Below are 16881 nucleotides of genomic sequence, written 5' to 3' on the forward strand. Positions count from 1 at the left end.
AAACATGTTTCAGATATAAGTTTGACGATTTTCTACATTTTTCCTCCTGACAACTTGTTATTGTGTGAAGAATCAAAAACTTGGCCGCTTACCGAAAATTTCAGTGCATGATCTTAACGGATTTAAATTTACTTGTTCAGGTTTTTATTCTCAATAATTTTTTGTTAGTGGCTTTACGTTGCACCGACACAGATAGGTCTTATGGCGACGAATTAATTATTTTAATTGCTTTATGTGAAAAATAGTTGTCCCGCTGAAATCAGCAATCTGTTCTGAACCGTGTGGTATAATTAGTTTTGCAACATTATAGGAGGTAACATCGGAAGCTAGGGAGAGAAAACACTGCCTCGCGCTCTGAAATGATGTGTTCAGTTATAACCATGGCAACAGCGTAATTTCTCTGACCAGCCTAATTTGGTGGCCGCGACTTTAGTGGGTTAACAATGGGGAAGATACTAATCTTTCTATTCCACTTTATTTCAATTTATTCTAGAAAGAGAATGAGACACTGGTATTTAGAGAAATGTGGACCAGTATACAACATTGAGAATGAAGAATGAAAAAGGAAAGAAGAAACGGGACACTTTGTCAATGTAGAGCGCAGTTTCTCGTCCGTGGCAGAATGTCGCGTACTGTGGTATAGTGGCTGTAGGAAGTGGACGAATTGGTCGCATGGACTGCATCGGACTGCGGTTGCATGGCTCCAATTCCTATGACAAACACAAACATAATTAGCACAAAAGAGAAAATTGAACATTATGAACTAGATGTGTATAATAATATAAACTAACGTAACAAACTCGCCTGTTAAGAGGCGAAGAAATCCATGTTATGTTTCTTTGGTTATTTTAGTTCCTTAGATTTAAATTGGGCCTAATTAAAGTTACAGTCCACTTACTAGTTTGATAATATAGAAACTGTAGCATGTTACTATTTAGAAGAACAACATACGACCCTCGCATCATCGAGTAGGGACCTTTTGTCCCAGCGCCAGAAGGGGTTACACCGCATACGGATTCTCTGAGAACCTCCATGATTCTGTCATGTAGACCCATTAGACCTAATATTAGAGTTGGCAAACCAGTATCTATTTCACGTTTCCTTTTTCCTTAAGAATGTTTTTAATAAAGTTTACATACCTTATAAAGGGCATTTCAGTTTCTCTTTCCTGTAGTGCATGTACAGGGTTATTCACTTAAGATGGTACACCAAAATAAATTTTAACCCATTGAAAACACGGACATTCTTTTTTTTTTTCGTATTTCTTAAATAGTGTTAAAGGGCTCGTATAAAATTGTGCTACATTTTTCCATGGATTTACTAGTAATGGAGATATTGACACCAACTTTGTTTATTTTTCAAACGAAGTTATAGTCACTTCTGCCACTAAGAGAAAACTTCGAAGTGTTCCAAATTCAGACATGCACTTAATGTATACACTGGACAATTACTTTTCGAAATATCAATAATACTTCAATTTTGGATTGTAGTCGCTGAGAGCGAGTGCAGGTCGTGCCGCATCAGGCAGCATTCGCTGGGGCAAGGTCGTATTGACGTGTTTCTATGTTGTGACACCAGCCGCACAACTGGTACTGTACTTACACAAGCATGTCTCGTTAATACATATGATGTATCCCTTTTGTTTACAATGTTTCTACGACAGGTGAACTATAGTCTGAAGAGGGAGGTTTATATTTTAAAAGGATAAAATAATAGTGTTGGTTACAAACTAACGTTACTACAGTTTTATTGTCTCTGTTTTGAGAATACAGTGCATGATTCTTCTTCTTTTTCTCCTTTTTAGCCTATTTCCAATTACCTGGGGTCTGCATTTTGTATGGAATTAGCCTAGAAGAGAAAATTCAGAAGTAATTGTGAGGAGTTGATTACATAATGATTGATTAGTATGTTAGACATATGCGATTTCATTATAAAGTTTGGGAGATATGATTCTTCAGAATTTGGATTCAGTGTTTCAAGGCAGTCACTGCGACTTTTCTTATTCTTATGGCATATACCTGACCGATGTTACATGATTTGCAGAAATTTACATAAAAGAGAGGGATGGCTCCTTTAGCGCCAACCATTAATCTAATGACTTCGAGGCCATCGAACTGGTACTCTTGTTGATAAAATGGGATGGTTGGTTCACGTGTTGTTTTCTTTTCGCCGTGAACCTCTTTGAGTTGTGTTTCAGGCCTTTGAAATTTATCGGTGGATCTATTATAAAGCCCTTTTGATGGTCTTCGAAGCCTATCATGTTAATTCGACGGGTGCTGCCTGTAGCAGATCATGAACCTCCTCAAAAACAGTAAAGCCCGAGTTCTTTAACGTTTAAGCAATGGCAGATCATATTTTATGATGCCATGTATTTCGTAGAGCTTCGCCATGAGAGCAGTAATCATGGACGTGATAAAGTGTTTCTACTGTACCTCGTTGTGGCAGCGCCGACATTGGCTATTGTCTATAGTCCTGCCTGAAATTGCTCGTACGGCCACTGCATTGTCTGCCATTTCCAAGGCATCACGCCATTCGCTACAGAATAATTCTTAAGGCGATTAAACCACTGATTGGACGGAGGGTGTTGACGAAAAGGATTACTCCTTTCCCTTTCTGTGAGAGGTCACACCACTTATGATTTTTAAAAATGGCGTATGGCTTTTAGTGCCGGGAGTGTCCGAGGACATGTTCGGCTCGCCAGATGCAGGTCTTTTGATCTGACACCCGTAGGTGACCTGCGCGTCGTGATGAGGATGAAATGATGATGAAGACGACACATACACCCAGCCCCCGTGCCAGCGAAATTAACCAATTAAGGTTAAAATTCCCGACCCTGCCGGGAATCGAACCCGGGACCCCTGTGACCAAAGGCCAGCACGCTAACCATTTAGCCATGGAGCCGGACACCACTTATGATGATGCTTGTTGTTTAAAGAGGCCTAACATCTAGGTCATCGGCCCCACACCACTTATTAATTTCAACTTTTCTCAACATGGCTGCTATGTTCCGGGGGGTCTAGAAGACCATCCCTTTTGCTCAACACGCTGCCATCTGGTGTTAACTGAAGCTTATTTAAACAGTTAAGGCTTCTTTATTTTGTATACCTTGTTTTTCCTTTTACAATTTGCTTTACGTCGCACCGACGCAGATAGGTCTTATGACGATGATGGGATAGGAAGGGCTAGGAGTGGCAAGGAAGCGGCCGTGGCCTTAATTAAGGTACAGCCCCAGCATTTGACTGGTGTGAAAATTGGAAACCACGGAAAACCACCTCCAGGGCTGCCGACAGTAGGGTTCGAATCTACTATTTTCCGAACGCTAGCTCACGGCTGTATACCTTGTATTTAGTATATAAGGATATCTGGAATTAAAGAATATTCTAAGGGCATTAATGCGTTGAACTTATGCCTCCCAACACGAACGGGATAGTCCTAGTCCATTGAATTTCCTAGGACCTAGTAGTATGGTGTCTGACATATCAGCGGAAACTTATTAAGATTACTTTCTATGTGCATCAGGTAGTTTTATCTGAATATTCTAGGAATTTTACAGGAATTTGCTCGTAGGGAATTATTTGGAACTGGTATATAAGAGTTTTGACAAATTGAGGTATCGATAATACGGAGTTTCTGTGATTAGTTTGCAAAAGAGCTGAGGATGACGGAGGTGCTAACTTGTACATTAGATCAATCATTGAAGCCGAGGGTTGAATGTGATAATATTAAAATCCACTCCCAGATATTTGATTGATTCTCCTAGAGAGATGCTCTTGACATCTCCTCCATAAGTTGAAATATTTTCATCAATGAGTTTACCTTGAACAGTATTAATACATACTGACTTGGACAGATTTCTGCTCAAACCAATCTCATTGAATCCTTGAACTGCTATTTGTGCAAGTTCGAGGGTGGATTAATTTATATTTGCCGATGATGACGGTATCATCCGCGAAGTCTACTACTGTTATTGGCTTAAAATCGAGAGTTAAGGGAAATCTATATGCTGTTGCAACAGGCTCCTCATTGAGTTCTTCCAGAATATGATCGGTTGAAAGATTGTTAATGCTGGATATAAAGGAGATCCTTGCCAGCTACCTCTTCTAAGGGGTATTTGTTTGGATTTTAAGTGGTTACTTTCAATTTGTGTTCGATTCACTTCTTATAAACGAAAACCAGAGAAGAAAGTTTTGAGGGAGCAGTGGAATTTTCCAAGCGCGGCCTAAGAGTTGTCGAAGGATTTGCGAATATCAAGAACAATTATAGTAGGCGGGCTGAATGGCTCAGACGTTTGAGGCGCTGGTCTTCTGACCGCGACGTAGCAGGTTCGATCCTGGCTAAGTCCGGTGGTATTTGAGCGTGCTCAAATACGTCAGCCTCCTGTCGATAGATTTACTGGCACGTAAAAGAATTCCTACGGGACTAAATTTCGGCACCGCAGCGTCTCCGAAATTCGTAAAAGTAGTTTGTGGGATATATAGCAATTATTATTATTATTATTATTATTATTAGTATTATTATTAACTATTATGGTAGCATTGTTTCTATTCTTCTTCACATATTTTAATATCGACTGTAATAAGGATGTGTTCATTATTGTGCTAGGTGAATTTGTGAACCCCTTTGGTGCTCATTACGCACTAAAAATTCCCTTAACCTCCGGTTCAGGACTCTGCTCGATCACTCTCTGATAACAGAAACTAATGTGATTGGCCACCATTTCGACCTCACATCTCTTCTCCGGATTTTAATACTTAAACTGTTCTTGCTTTCATCCCTCTTCTGACAACAGAAACGAATGTAGTTGGCCGCCAATTTCAACTTGAAATCTCTTCTCCGGATCTAAATATTAATACTGTTCTTGCTTTCATCACTCTCCTGACAACAGAAACAAATGTAGTTGGCCGCTAATTTCAAGTTGACATCTCTTCTCCGGATCTAAATATTAATACTGTTCTTGCTTTCGTCAGTCTTCTGAGAACAGAAACTAATGTGATTGGCCGCCAATTTCAAGTTGACATCTCTTCTCCGGATCTAAATATTAATACTGTTCTTGCTTTCGTCAGTCTTCTGAGAACAGAAACTAATGTGATTGGCCGCCAATTTCAACTCCGGATTTAAATATGAATACTGTTTTTGCTTTCCTGAAGCATGGTGGTACATGTAATGTCGTTACCATACTTGTAGTTGTAAGAGAAATTTTATCAGCAACCATGCCCTCTCTGACAACTCTCATTAACACGTGATCAGGGCAGGGTGAAGTATCGATTGTTTTTATAAATCACTAATATAATTTTCTCTTTCGAAATGATGTATATGTACGTATCATTTAAAATAATTATCTGAGGCTCAGGTAATTGTTTAGGATAGGGACTTCCAATACAGTCATTACTAACCGATAATATCTGCCGAAATTTATTTTTACATCCTGAATGGGAATTCTGCACTGGGGTCCATTATTACCAAGAACATGGCGACTTGTTTTTCTCAGCTAATTGTAATACTGTGGTGGCGTCCGCCATTTGATTGTACGGCTTTGGGAGGAGCAAGTAAGTCTGGCTTCAGCCGCAAGTGACGTCACCGTCCCCTCTGCTAACAATCAGAGACGAGCCAAGTGTACAAGGTCAGTCTCCTCTGTCAAACTCCGTGATCTCGTTTCAGGCTCCCCTGACGGCGCCAGAAAGGACTAGAAAGGTGAACCCGGAGCTTTCTGGGTCCAAAGAATTCCAGTGTTTTCTTCTCGTCCCAAGTATTTGGTAGGGACAATCTCCCTATATAAGACAGGTCGGGCGAACTTCAATGTTTCAGTACTGGCAACGATCGAGATGGTTCAGTTCTGTGAGTGACAGCGATGTGAAGTGAGTGCTGTGCAGTACTGGAAATGCTGTTGTGTGTGAGCCGATGGGGAATGCAGAACAGTGCAACCGAGTGACGAGACCAGTGAACGAAGACCTCCACGAATGTACGGACTGCATACCACGTTCAGAGTTGCGAAACTGCGTTGCGCGAACGCAAACTGTGAACTGTGCAGTCGCGATGGTTGCACAGTGAATTTAATTCTGAACTATCCTAGCGTCCCAGTGACAGTTACATAAGTGTGTGTAGTCTACATTAATTATTTTAGCTTGTAAATGTCAGAGTAAATAACTAGTGTGACTTAACAGGGAAAACAGAGAGACAGAGAGAAAAAGAAAGGGAGCGAAGTAGTGTGATTGTGTGCCTGTGTAGTTGAGCAAGTAATTATTAGAGTTAGTGTAAACGTTGTAAGTTGTGTGGTTATTTACCATCCTGCCCTCACGTTCGGGATCGACTGATGGCGTACTTCGTAGTCAAAGAAATATTTAGTGAGTAGAAAAATGGATACCGTACAGTTCCAAGAACTCAAGAAGTTCAGTGACCAACTTTAAAGTAAGATCAAGATTAAACTCAAATTCAGTCAGGACAACTTAAAACTGAACTCACTTCTAATCAGCACCAACTAATTAAGCAGCGCCAACTAAAAATCAGTTTTAAGTGAAGTGAAAAATGTGTAGTCTATGTTAGAACATGGACAGCTAAAATTAGAATAGGAAGAGCGCTCTCTCAGGAGAAAGTTAAAGAGTGCTATTATGCAGGACGTTAACGAACTGGTCGAAAAGCAGTTTAAAGTAATGCCCTAGGTTCTGGAATCCGAATTTCGAGACCTGAGGGAGGAAATGAGTGCACTGCGTGGAAGAATGACGACTACGGGGACTCGTACCGAGCCCACCAGTAGCCACGGCGGCTCCAGGTAAGGTAAAACGCCCACGTTACTTTGGGACCACTTCCTGGAGAACGTTCCGTACCCAGTTCAAGACCGTCTGCTTACACAACGGTTAGAAGTCGGAGGAGAAGGCTGTGTTACTGATCGTTGGGTCACATGGTCAAGCAGCGGAGGTATTACACAGCCTTCAACCGAGTGCCACCTATTAGGGGGTTATGGGAGTGCTCGACGGGCGCTACTGTGACCACTAGACGATAGCCACCTACCCAGTTCAGCTAAGGTAGCGGATCCAACGTGCCAACGAGATGCTACAAGAATTCGCCAATGAGGTCGAGCAGCTAGCCCACGAGCCTTTGGGGACGGGTTGTCTCATGTTTACATCCAGCGCGACGCAGCCTATACTTTCATCCATGGGGTCCACGACTCTAAGGTCGGTCAAAGGCTGGTGTTTAGCGCGAACATAACTTCAAGGGGGTTCAAACGATAGCCCTGAGGATGGAGGCAGATAGGGGAACCACGGCACCGTCAACGAGGATAAGAGCCGCGAAGAGCGAAGAGCGAAGATGCACCGGAGGCTCACCAATTAACAGACAGACGCACACCATCGCTGAGACGCCGAGGCGAGATCACCTGGTGTAACTGTGGTGAGCGTGGCCATCTGTAGAGGAACTGAGCTGTGGGTGCAGCCCCTGATCAGGGAAATTAGTGAGGGCCGACAAGTAGTGGGGCTCGTCGGCACCGTCACTACCATACACTAGCTTCACATTAAATGTTGTCACCGAGCGAAGTTTGCTAGTTGCTTTAAGTCGCACCGACACGAATAGGTCTTAGGGCGACGATGGGACAGGGAAAAGCTAGGAGTTGGAAGGAAGCGGCCGTGGCCTTACTTAAGGTACAGCCCCAGCATTTGCCTGGTGTGAAAATGGGAAACCACGGATAACCATCTTCAGGGCTGCCGACAGTGGGGTTCAAACCTACTATCTCCCGAATACTGGAAACTGGCCTCACTTAAGCGACTGCAACTATCGAGCTTGGTGCCGAGTGAAGCGACGACAGCTTGATCACCGACAGATGGCTAGGGGCAGGCTGAGCCTGGTCACGATAGACACGGGGGTGGCATTAACCAGAGACAGGCCAAACATCGTCGAGGGCAGCCGAAGAGGAAGCCATACCGCCTCTACGTATTACCAACAACTTCGGGAGACACCATTCCTGTCCTGAAGGAGATGTTATTTAACCTGATGCTGGGGCAACGACGCCTACGAGTCTGGTGGGCCTTCGTTACTGCGATCACGGACGAGGTCATCTTGGGCCGATACGCGTTATGGGGGTACGAAGTGACCATCATCGTGGAACAATGTGTGCTGTGGCTCGGTAGACACCCGACACCCCGAAAAACAACTCCGAGCAGCGAGACTAACGCTTCCCAGCGAAATGATGAAACTCACCAACAGTGAAGTAATGGTGACCGCACAGTTGGAGGGACCTGCAGCAGGAGACAGCGTGCTCGTCAAACCCAGCTCGACGGCCACTGAGCAGGACATTTGTTCACGTACGAAGTTCCGTGCCCAAACGAATACTGAATTTGAAGTTGCGGTATCAAGGGATACCCAGCAGAACCGAACTTGGGACTTGTGAGCCAGTCATGTGTGTCATACCAGTGGACGACGAAGACGCACAGGGCTTGGAAGCAGATGAATGTTCGGACACGCTCCGGAAGATTACCTGCAAATTCCTACTGGAGGAGAGTGGCAATGTATTTGCAAGATTAACCAACTTGGAGATAAGACAAAAGAGTAAGGTATATGGTTACCTTCATTGACTCGAAATCACCAGCAACATCACGGAAAAGGATCCAGAATCCAGACAAAGAGAAATGCCGAATGGTTACTCATTTGTTTCATTTTCATTTCGTTTCTCTGTTTGCAGAGAATGTTTCATGAATACCCTTCATGAGTCCCAGAAGTTCATTACACGAGGACTTACCAATCGACAGGCTAATGTGCCTGGAACTTTAAGTGATGACAACAAAGGAAAAACACCACCTAGTAACAAACACCCTCCTGAGAAACTAAAAGAAGTAAGAGAACGAATTTCATCATTTACTCCTTATAATCACACTACACACGTAGAGAAAGTAGTAGAGTGTATCTACCACCATATTTGAATTTGCAAACTATGAACAACTTTACTATGATGGAAAAGAGAGGCCAGTTTCCAGAGGAATATACGAGAGAGAGTTCCATAAGATGATCCCTACATTGAAAGGGCCTAAAGTGGATACGTGTCACAAATGTGATGTTCTACATGCCAGAAAGAAATTTACAGCAGTAAAAGACGGTTCTATGGAAGAAATTGACGCCGATTTAGCTGCTCGTCACAATGAGACAGACAATGCGCACCTCCAAAGAACAAATACAAGAAACATTCCAGCTCAGGTAATTCGATGCTACATTACAAGTTAGACTTAAAACAGTGTCTGCCGACACAGTTTTTGAATACGTCAATTGCTTTTCCTAAACGGCCACCGCGGACATACAATTTGTCTGTGCATGAAACTAGTACGGGTGGCGTAACTTGCTACACGTGGCATGAAGCAGAGGGTAATCGTGGTGGGAATCAGATTGCAACGTGTGTTTTCAAGGAACTGATGCATATACCTTCAGAAGTGAAACAAGTGACACTATACTCGAACACGTGAGGAGGGCAGAATAAAAACTCTCAAGTGATTGAAAGGTTCTTGTTTGCCATGCAGGAAAAACCAAACCTGAATATAGTTGATCATAAACTCATGGTTAGTGACCACAGTCACTTAGAATGTGGCGTAGACCATGGCCTGATCGAAAAAGAAAAGAAGAAGTTGCAAGTACCAATGGCTCATCCACATGACTGGTATCGACTGGTACGCTCAGTTGACAAGAAAAGGAAATTTGTAGTTGTAGAATTGTCACATACCGGTACTGACTTCTTGGATTTTGCTAGTGTTCTTAAAAACACCTTACAACTTCAAAACAAAAATACACAGGCAAATCATTTTAAGTGGCAGGATGTTAAATGGTTTCGCTAGTGGCTTTACATCGCACCGACACAGATACGTCTTATGACGACGATGGGATAGGGAAGGCCTAGTGGTTGCAAGGAAGCAGCCGTGGACTTTATTAAGGTACAGCCCCAGCATTTGCCTGGTGTGAAAATGGTAAACCAGGGAAAACCATCTTCAGGGCTGCCGACGGTGGGATTCGAACCCACTATCTCCCGGATGCAAGCTCACAGCCTCGCACCCTAACCGCACGGCCAACTCGCTGAGTTTAAATGGTTTCGTTTTACGAAATAGTATGATGCAGTCTTTTTCAAAACGAGTCTTAGTGAGGATGAGCCGTTTCAATCAATAAGTTTCATTCATAGAGGGAAGGTAGGTGCTCGACTGCAGCCTGAAAAATGTTATTGTGCCATACTACCAATTAAATAAACATTTTGGATCTCCTTCCGCTTATCCCACCTACATTCCATACCTTTTCTTACAAAGATTTCAAAAGAATGAAGATGATGACAACTATCCTGACACAGAAGAATTCCACGGGAAATTAATTGAAGCAAATATCCTGTAAATCATTCAGCTATAGATTCTGTGCAGACTTCGTTGTAAGTTATGATATTATTTTGTTCTTTTTATTTTCATCACATAACATTATGTACGTGTCATTGTATTCAACGGTCACGATAGTACAAGTGTACTTCTTAGTACGGGAAAAATAGTCTAAGTCACATTAATCCTTAAGTACTTTACTTTTAATATACAGCTCTTCCAGGTAATTATATGAGTCCAAATCAATGTTATTAACAACGTGGGTAAAGTTATTCTAATTGTTTGTTTAAAGAAAATCTGTAAAATGTATCTCCTGGAAAATGTAATTTTTGAGTCATACACATTTTTTCCTGGCAGCCTAGAAATAATCAGTTAAAACACTTTCCATTAATACAGGCAAATACATTATGAGCAAATATTATATCTGAAATACAGACAAGGAATTCAATTTATAAATATTCACTAGTTTTAAAATCATATCTTTCTAAAAGTAGTTCTCTTCCAATACATTTTTCTCTGAATCATCTTCAATATTTTTACAATGTTCTGTAAATAGAAGTAAGATTTATAAGCTAATTTTTTCCAAATATGAATATTCATAATGCTACATTTCTTTTCTTCGTATGTAACCTTTTCTAAGCACATATATTTAGTAATATTCTTTGTTCATACTAGTCTATAAGTTTCAAAGTAACGTATTATTGGAGTGTGTAGCGTAAAATATGAGGAGAAAATCATTTTTTGAAAACTAAAATGGCTGAATTAACAGCTTGAATGAAGATGAGTATGGAACTTGGAAGTTTATACTGGAATCTCTGTGATTTACTTTCCGTGAATTAGAATCCTCCTGATCCACATGTGGAATCATTCTGATATTGTTTCTGATCTTTCTTCTAGTTTTCATTTTCTTTTACGAACCTTCTTCTTTGTCGACGTCGTGTCAGTGTGCTCTGTTTCTGGGTCTGCTAAGTCGTGATGCATCTTCCGTAGCTGTGCCAGTTTGGTCATGTATTTACAGATAGATGCTCATCATTTGAAGTTCTCGTAAACGTTATTCAAGGTTTAAAATGCAAACCTTCATACAAAGGTTTCAATTCATCCACCTGTAGAATACTGCAAATTTTGGACTTTAGGAGCAGATGAACGCAAATTCTTACTGGAGGAGAGTATTAGCAAGATTAACCAACTTACGCACCAAGCATCCCATTCATATTTCCGTTGACATGCGACTGGTGCTTTATCTAGATGGATATCTCATAAATCAGCATCACTCTCTGAAATTATTCCAATGAGATTCTTTAATAAGAGTGGGCTGATGATGCTCATAAGAATTTTGACAAATAATGCAGCAAATGTATTGTATGCATATGATACATAGGTTCAGTGACGACAGGTTTTGTCCCGGAGAGCATACACTACCTGATCAAATGTATTTAGACAACACTGTGTAATGAGGAATTGGACCCTACATGTCAGGAGATGCGGACTCGTCGGTATAAAAGGAGGCGGGGAGTATTTTGTAGTATTTTGTAGTCAGTAGAAAAGCAGTAACATCAAAATGGGTCGGTCAGGAGAGCTCGGTGACTTCGAACGTGGACTAGTAAATTGGATGTCACCTGAGTAATAAATATATTAGGAACATTTCAACCCTTGTAAAACTGCCCAAGTCGACTGTTGGTGATGTGACTGTAAAGTGGAAACACGAAGGAACAATCACAGCTAAATAAAGGCCAGTCAGACCTCACTTAATGACGACAAGGACCGTCAACCATTGCGGAGGGTGGTTATAATAAACCGCAAGAAATCAGCGAAAGGAATCACTCGCGAGTTCCAAAGTGCTACCAGCAGTCCACCCAGCACGATGACCGTGCGTCGGGAGTTAAGCAGGTATGGGGAACAATGGTCGAGCTGCTGCTCGTAAGCCAAACATTTCTGTAGTCAATGATAAGCGACGCTTGAAATGGTGTAAAGAGCAGTTCTACCGGACTGTGGATGACTGGAAACGAGTTATTTGGAGTGATGAATCACGTTATGCCCTGTGGCAATCCAATGGAAGGGCTTGGGTTTGGCGAATACCTTGAGAACGTTACCTGCAATCATGTGTAATGCCTACAGTGAAATACGAAGGAGGTGGTGTTATGGTATGGGAGTGTATTTTGTAGTTAGAGTGTAGTCTCCTTATTGTGCTTATGAAAACTCTAAATGAGGAAGGATATGAACACATTTAAACCATTGTGTTCTGTATACAGTAGAGGACCAGTTCGGAGACGATGATTCTTTGTACCAGCATGGCAATGCACCCTGTCATAAAGCTGCATCTATGAGGCGATGGTTTATGGACAATAGAATTCCTGAAGTGGACTGGCCTGCTCAGAGTTCCAAAGTGAACCGAATGAAACACCTTAGGGATGAGTTAGAACGTCGACTTCGCTCAAGATCCCAGCGTCCAACATCTTTCTCTGGTTTCGGCTCTTGCGGAAGAATGGTCTGTCATTCCTTCACAGACATTTACATACCTCATTGATAGTGTGCCCAATAGAGTTAAAGCCCTCATAAAGGTGAAGTGTGGACTCACCCGATATTAATGCCCAATAATAAGGAACGTGATAGGATAAAGTGTACGTGCAATATCTGAAAGGTGTCCGGATACTTTTGATCAGGTAGTGTATGTATATTTCAGTCAAACTTGAAAATAAGCCTCTATTCATCATGAGGAAAAAGGGTAACGAAAACTGATAACTGATTTTAGACAACATTTCACACACACATTGAATGGTTACAACAAAAGTGTATAGAAATGTAGGCAACCGAAGTAATACTGAACTCTTACAATGCGCATTGCCCTTCAAGAGGCAAGCTAAAATATACGAACACGATCAACTCACAAACAGTCAAATGAAGTCGTTTTTAATAAACAACCCACTGACATTGTTATAAGCTGTTGGTAGAACATGAGTGCAACTATCTCACGTGTTTCGATTAGATATTGTTCTACATCGCCTTATTTACCCTCCAATATTTTTCTATCTCTTTCCCCTATCCGGAATTTTTCTCAGTTTATCGGTGTTGGCACTTCATGAGGATTTGGCCCAGATTTACGGCCGGATACCTTTCCTGATGCTAACCCGATATGGAGAGAGGTGTTCACTATTGCGTGCCCCTGTGGGGGTTGGTGGTGTGGGGAGTTGTATGTAAATAAAAAAAAAAATGAAATGGCGTATGGCTTTTAGTGCCGGGTGTGTGCGATGACAAGTTCGGCTTGCCAGGTACAGCTCTTTTGAATTGACTCCCGTAGTCGTCCTGCGTGTTATGATGAGGATGAAATGATGATGAAGACGACACATACACCCAGCCCCCGTGCCAGCGAAATTAACCCATTATGGTTAAAATTCCAAAACCTGCCAGGAATTGAACCCGGGACCCCAGTGACCAAAGGACAGCACGCTAACCATTTAGCCATGGAGAAGGACTTTGTAAATGCAGATAATTGTATTAAGACAAACACAAATACCCAGTTCTCGAGCCAGAGGAATTATTAACCATACGGAATTAAGATTTCCGGCAGAGAACCGAACCCAGACACTTGGACCTAAATCATTCCCGTTAACCATTCAGCCAAGGATCGGGCCTTCAACAATTTTCCATATTACTCTGTTGTTCACAACCCTTGAAGCTAAACGAAAAAATCAGACAACTGAGAATGTTGCAGTGAGTAAACTATTAATCAGTGAACAGGGGCATCGAACTTTCTTTTATTATGAGAAAATGCCTCCCCTGCTAACCATGTGACCTTGCCGCGGTGGGGAGGCTTGCGCGTCCCAATGATGCAGATAGCCGAGCCGCAGGTGCAACCATATCGGATGGGTATCTGTTGAGAGACCAGACTAAGGAATGCTTCATCGAAAGGGGAGTAGCAGCCTTTCGGAAGTTGCAAGGACGGCAGTCTAGATGATTGACTGCTATGGCCTTGTAATAATACTCAACATGGCTTAGCTCTGTTGATACTGCTACACAGCTGAAAGCAACGGGAAACTACAGCCATAACTAACTCCCGAGGACATGCAGTTCTCTCTGTATGAATGATGTGCTGATGATGGCTCCCTCCCGGGTAAAATATTCCGGATGTAAAATAGTTCCCAAATTCGGATCTCCGGGTGGGGACTACACGAGAGTGGGCGATCACAAGGAAGATGAATACTGACATTCTTCGAGTCGGAGCGTGGAATGTAAGAAGTTTGAATCGTTCTGGTAGGCTAGAGAATCTGAAAAGGGAGATGGATAGACTAACGTTAAGATGTAGTTGGTAGAGGTGAAGAACGTTGTCAGGAAGAACAGGACTTTTGGTTAGACGACTACAGAATTATAAACAAAAGATCAAACAGGGGAAATGCAGGAGTTGGTTTAATAATGAATAAGAAAATAGGGCAGCGGGTAAGCTACTACGACCAGCATAGTGTAAACATTATTGTTTTCCAGACAGACACCAAACCAATGCCCACCACAGTAGTGCAGTTCTATATGCCTACTACTTCAGCGGATGATGAGGAAATCGAAAGAATATATGAAGAGATGGAAGATTTAATACAATATATAAAAGGTGAAGAGAATCAAATTGTGATGGGAGGCTGGAATGCAGTGGTAGGCCAAGGAAGAGAGGGTAATGCAGTAGGAGAATTCGGATTGGGACAAAGGAATGAAATAGGAAGTCGGCTGGTTGAATTCTGCACTGATCATAATTTAGTTCTTACTAATACTTGGTTCAAACACCACAAACGGCGGCTGTGTACGTGGATGAGACTTGGAGATACTGGATGGTATCAAATAGACTTCATTTTGATAAGGCAGAGATTCATAAACCAGGTGTTGGATTGCAAAACATTCTCAGGGGCAGGTGTGGACTCTGACCACAACCTTTTGGTCACGAAATGCCATTTGAAGTTGAAGGAATTGAAGAAAGGAAGGAATACAAGGAGATGGAATCTAGACAAGTTGTATAACGTGCTCCTATTTTTTCTACTATTCTACATGATTGTACGTCTGCTACGGCTCGACATGCTGCTACTAACCTCTGTGTGTGTGCTCTCTTCGCCCGTCCAGCTGGTACTGTTCGCACTGCTGCCCTCCCTCCTCTCCTCCCCTATCACCTCGCTGCGCAATGTGTACCTTCTGCTCTCGTCTTTTCTGGACGTTTCCATCGTAATATAAATAAGGCCTGCTCTGGGCTCTATCGGCGAGTTGGATGAAGAAGACGACTTGTGTGGAAGGAGGACTTTCCTTTATTTGCGCTAGCGGCTGGTCCGTGTGCAATGTTTTTAAAATGGTGTTTGTTGTTCATGATTGAAGCTCAAGGACTGCTGGACGGGTGAGCGAACTTTAAATCTATATTCTCTTCCCATACTTAATTTTCTCTTTAAAGCTGTATTCCCCTATTTCATCATGCCGAACTGGCTGCTAAAGACTGTTCACGCTACCAAATATCACTAGTCTGAGCTGTTGACATTGGTGTTTGTCTTGGAACTACACTACGATTTTTTCCTAATTTCGCTTTCTACTACGTGTAAATTACAGTGATATGAACCATTGGATACTAAAAGACTTGGTGAACAAACGCAAAAATAGGACTAACTGTATTCATATTAACGCCTAGCTTCTGTTCGAATTTCAGGATTGTATTAATACTTGTAGGTTCTATCTTTCCTAATTCCTGTTGCCAGCCTTAGGTACTGTTCTTTTCCTCGTCCTTCCCTTTTCCCCACGTTCCTGTCCCGGGGTTCTCTTTTCTTTTCCTTTTGCGATTGTACAGTGGCCTATATGCCTTTTCAAATTCTTTTAAAATTTTGTATTTATGGGTAATATCTGTTTAGCATTTGTAGGATACTCCTTATGAAAACTATTGTAAAATTCATCTCTTATTTTGATTCTAGCTGTTTTGGATAGAAAATTGTATTATTTAATGGTCGTCCCATTTATTTTAAAAATCCGAAGACCGGGCGAGTTGGCCGTGCGTGTAGAGGCGCGCGGCTGTGAGCTTGCATCCGGGAGATAGTAAGTTCGAATCCCACTATCGGCAGCCCTGAAAATGGTTTTCCGTGGTTTCCCATTTTCACACCAGGCAAATGCTGGGGCTGTACCTTAATTAAGGCCACGGCCGCTTCCTTCCAACTCCTAGGCCTTTCCTATCCCATCGTCGCCATAAGACCTATCTGTGTCGGTGCGACGTAAAGCCCCTAGCAAAAAAAAATCCGAAGTATCTATTTCTGAAAATATTGTTGCTCTCTTTTATCATCTGTTCACTTTTTTGGCATGTAAATGTCGTTTTTGGTATTTGCGGTAATACATTATTATTATGAACAAACAGTTCCTTCTCTTTCCCTGATTTCTATCACACGTATTTCCATGCCCTTTATTATCTGTACTTACCTCGGGTCCCTCTGGAATATGGACACAGTAAAATGCTTCCTTGTGCGCTCTGCAAAAAACGGTTCACTTTGAAACTGAAATCTGAGTACTTGTATACGCATGGATTTTGTGGAGAGCTGTAATTATTTTCGTGGCA

The 16881-nt window shown here is 42.0% G+C and overlaps 1 protein-coding gene across 1 annotated transcript in view; it reads right to left on the reverse strand.

Moving 5' to 3' along the window:
- Positions 1–474: 474 nt before the first annotated feature.
- HisCl1 (Histamine-gated chloride channel subunit 1) overlaps positions 475–16881 on the reverse strand; it is a 511142-nt gene continuing 494735 nt past the window's right edge. The window contains exon 13 of the mRNA XM_067139191.2: positions 475–710. Coding sequence (XP_066995292.2) covers positions 516–710 — 195 coding nt within the window. The 3' untranslated portion in view covers positions 475–515. The remainder of the gene's footprint in view (positions 711–16881) is intronic.

The sequence above is a fragment of the Anabrus simplex genome, chromosome 2 (genome assembly GCF_040414725.1).
Source record: "Anabrus simplex isolate iqAnaSimp1 chromosome 2, ASM4041472v1, whole genome shotgun sequence".
Lineage (NCBI taxonomy): Eukaryota > Metazoa > Arthropoda > Insecta > Orthoptera > Tettigoniidae > Anabrus > Anabrus simplex.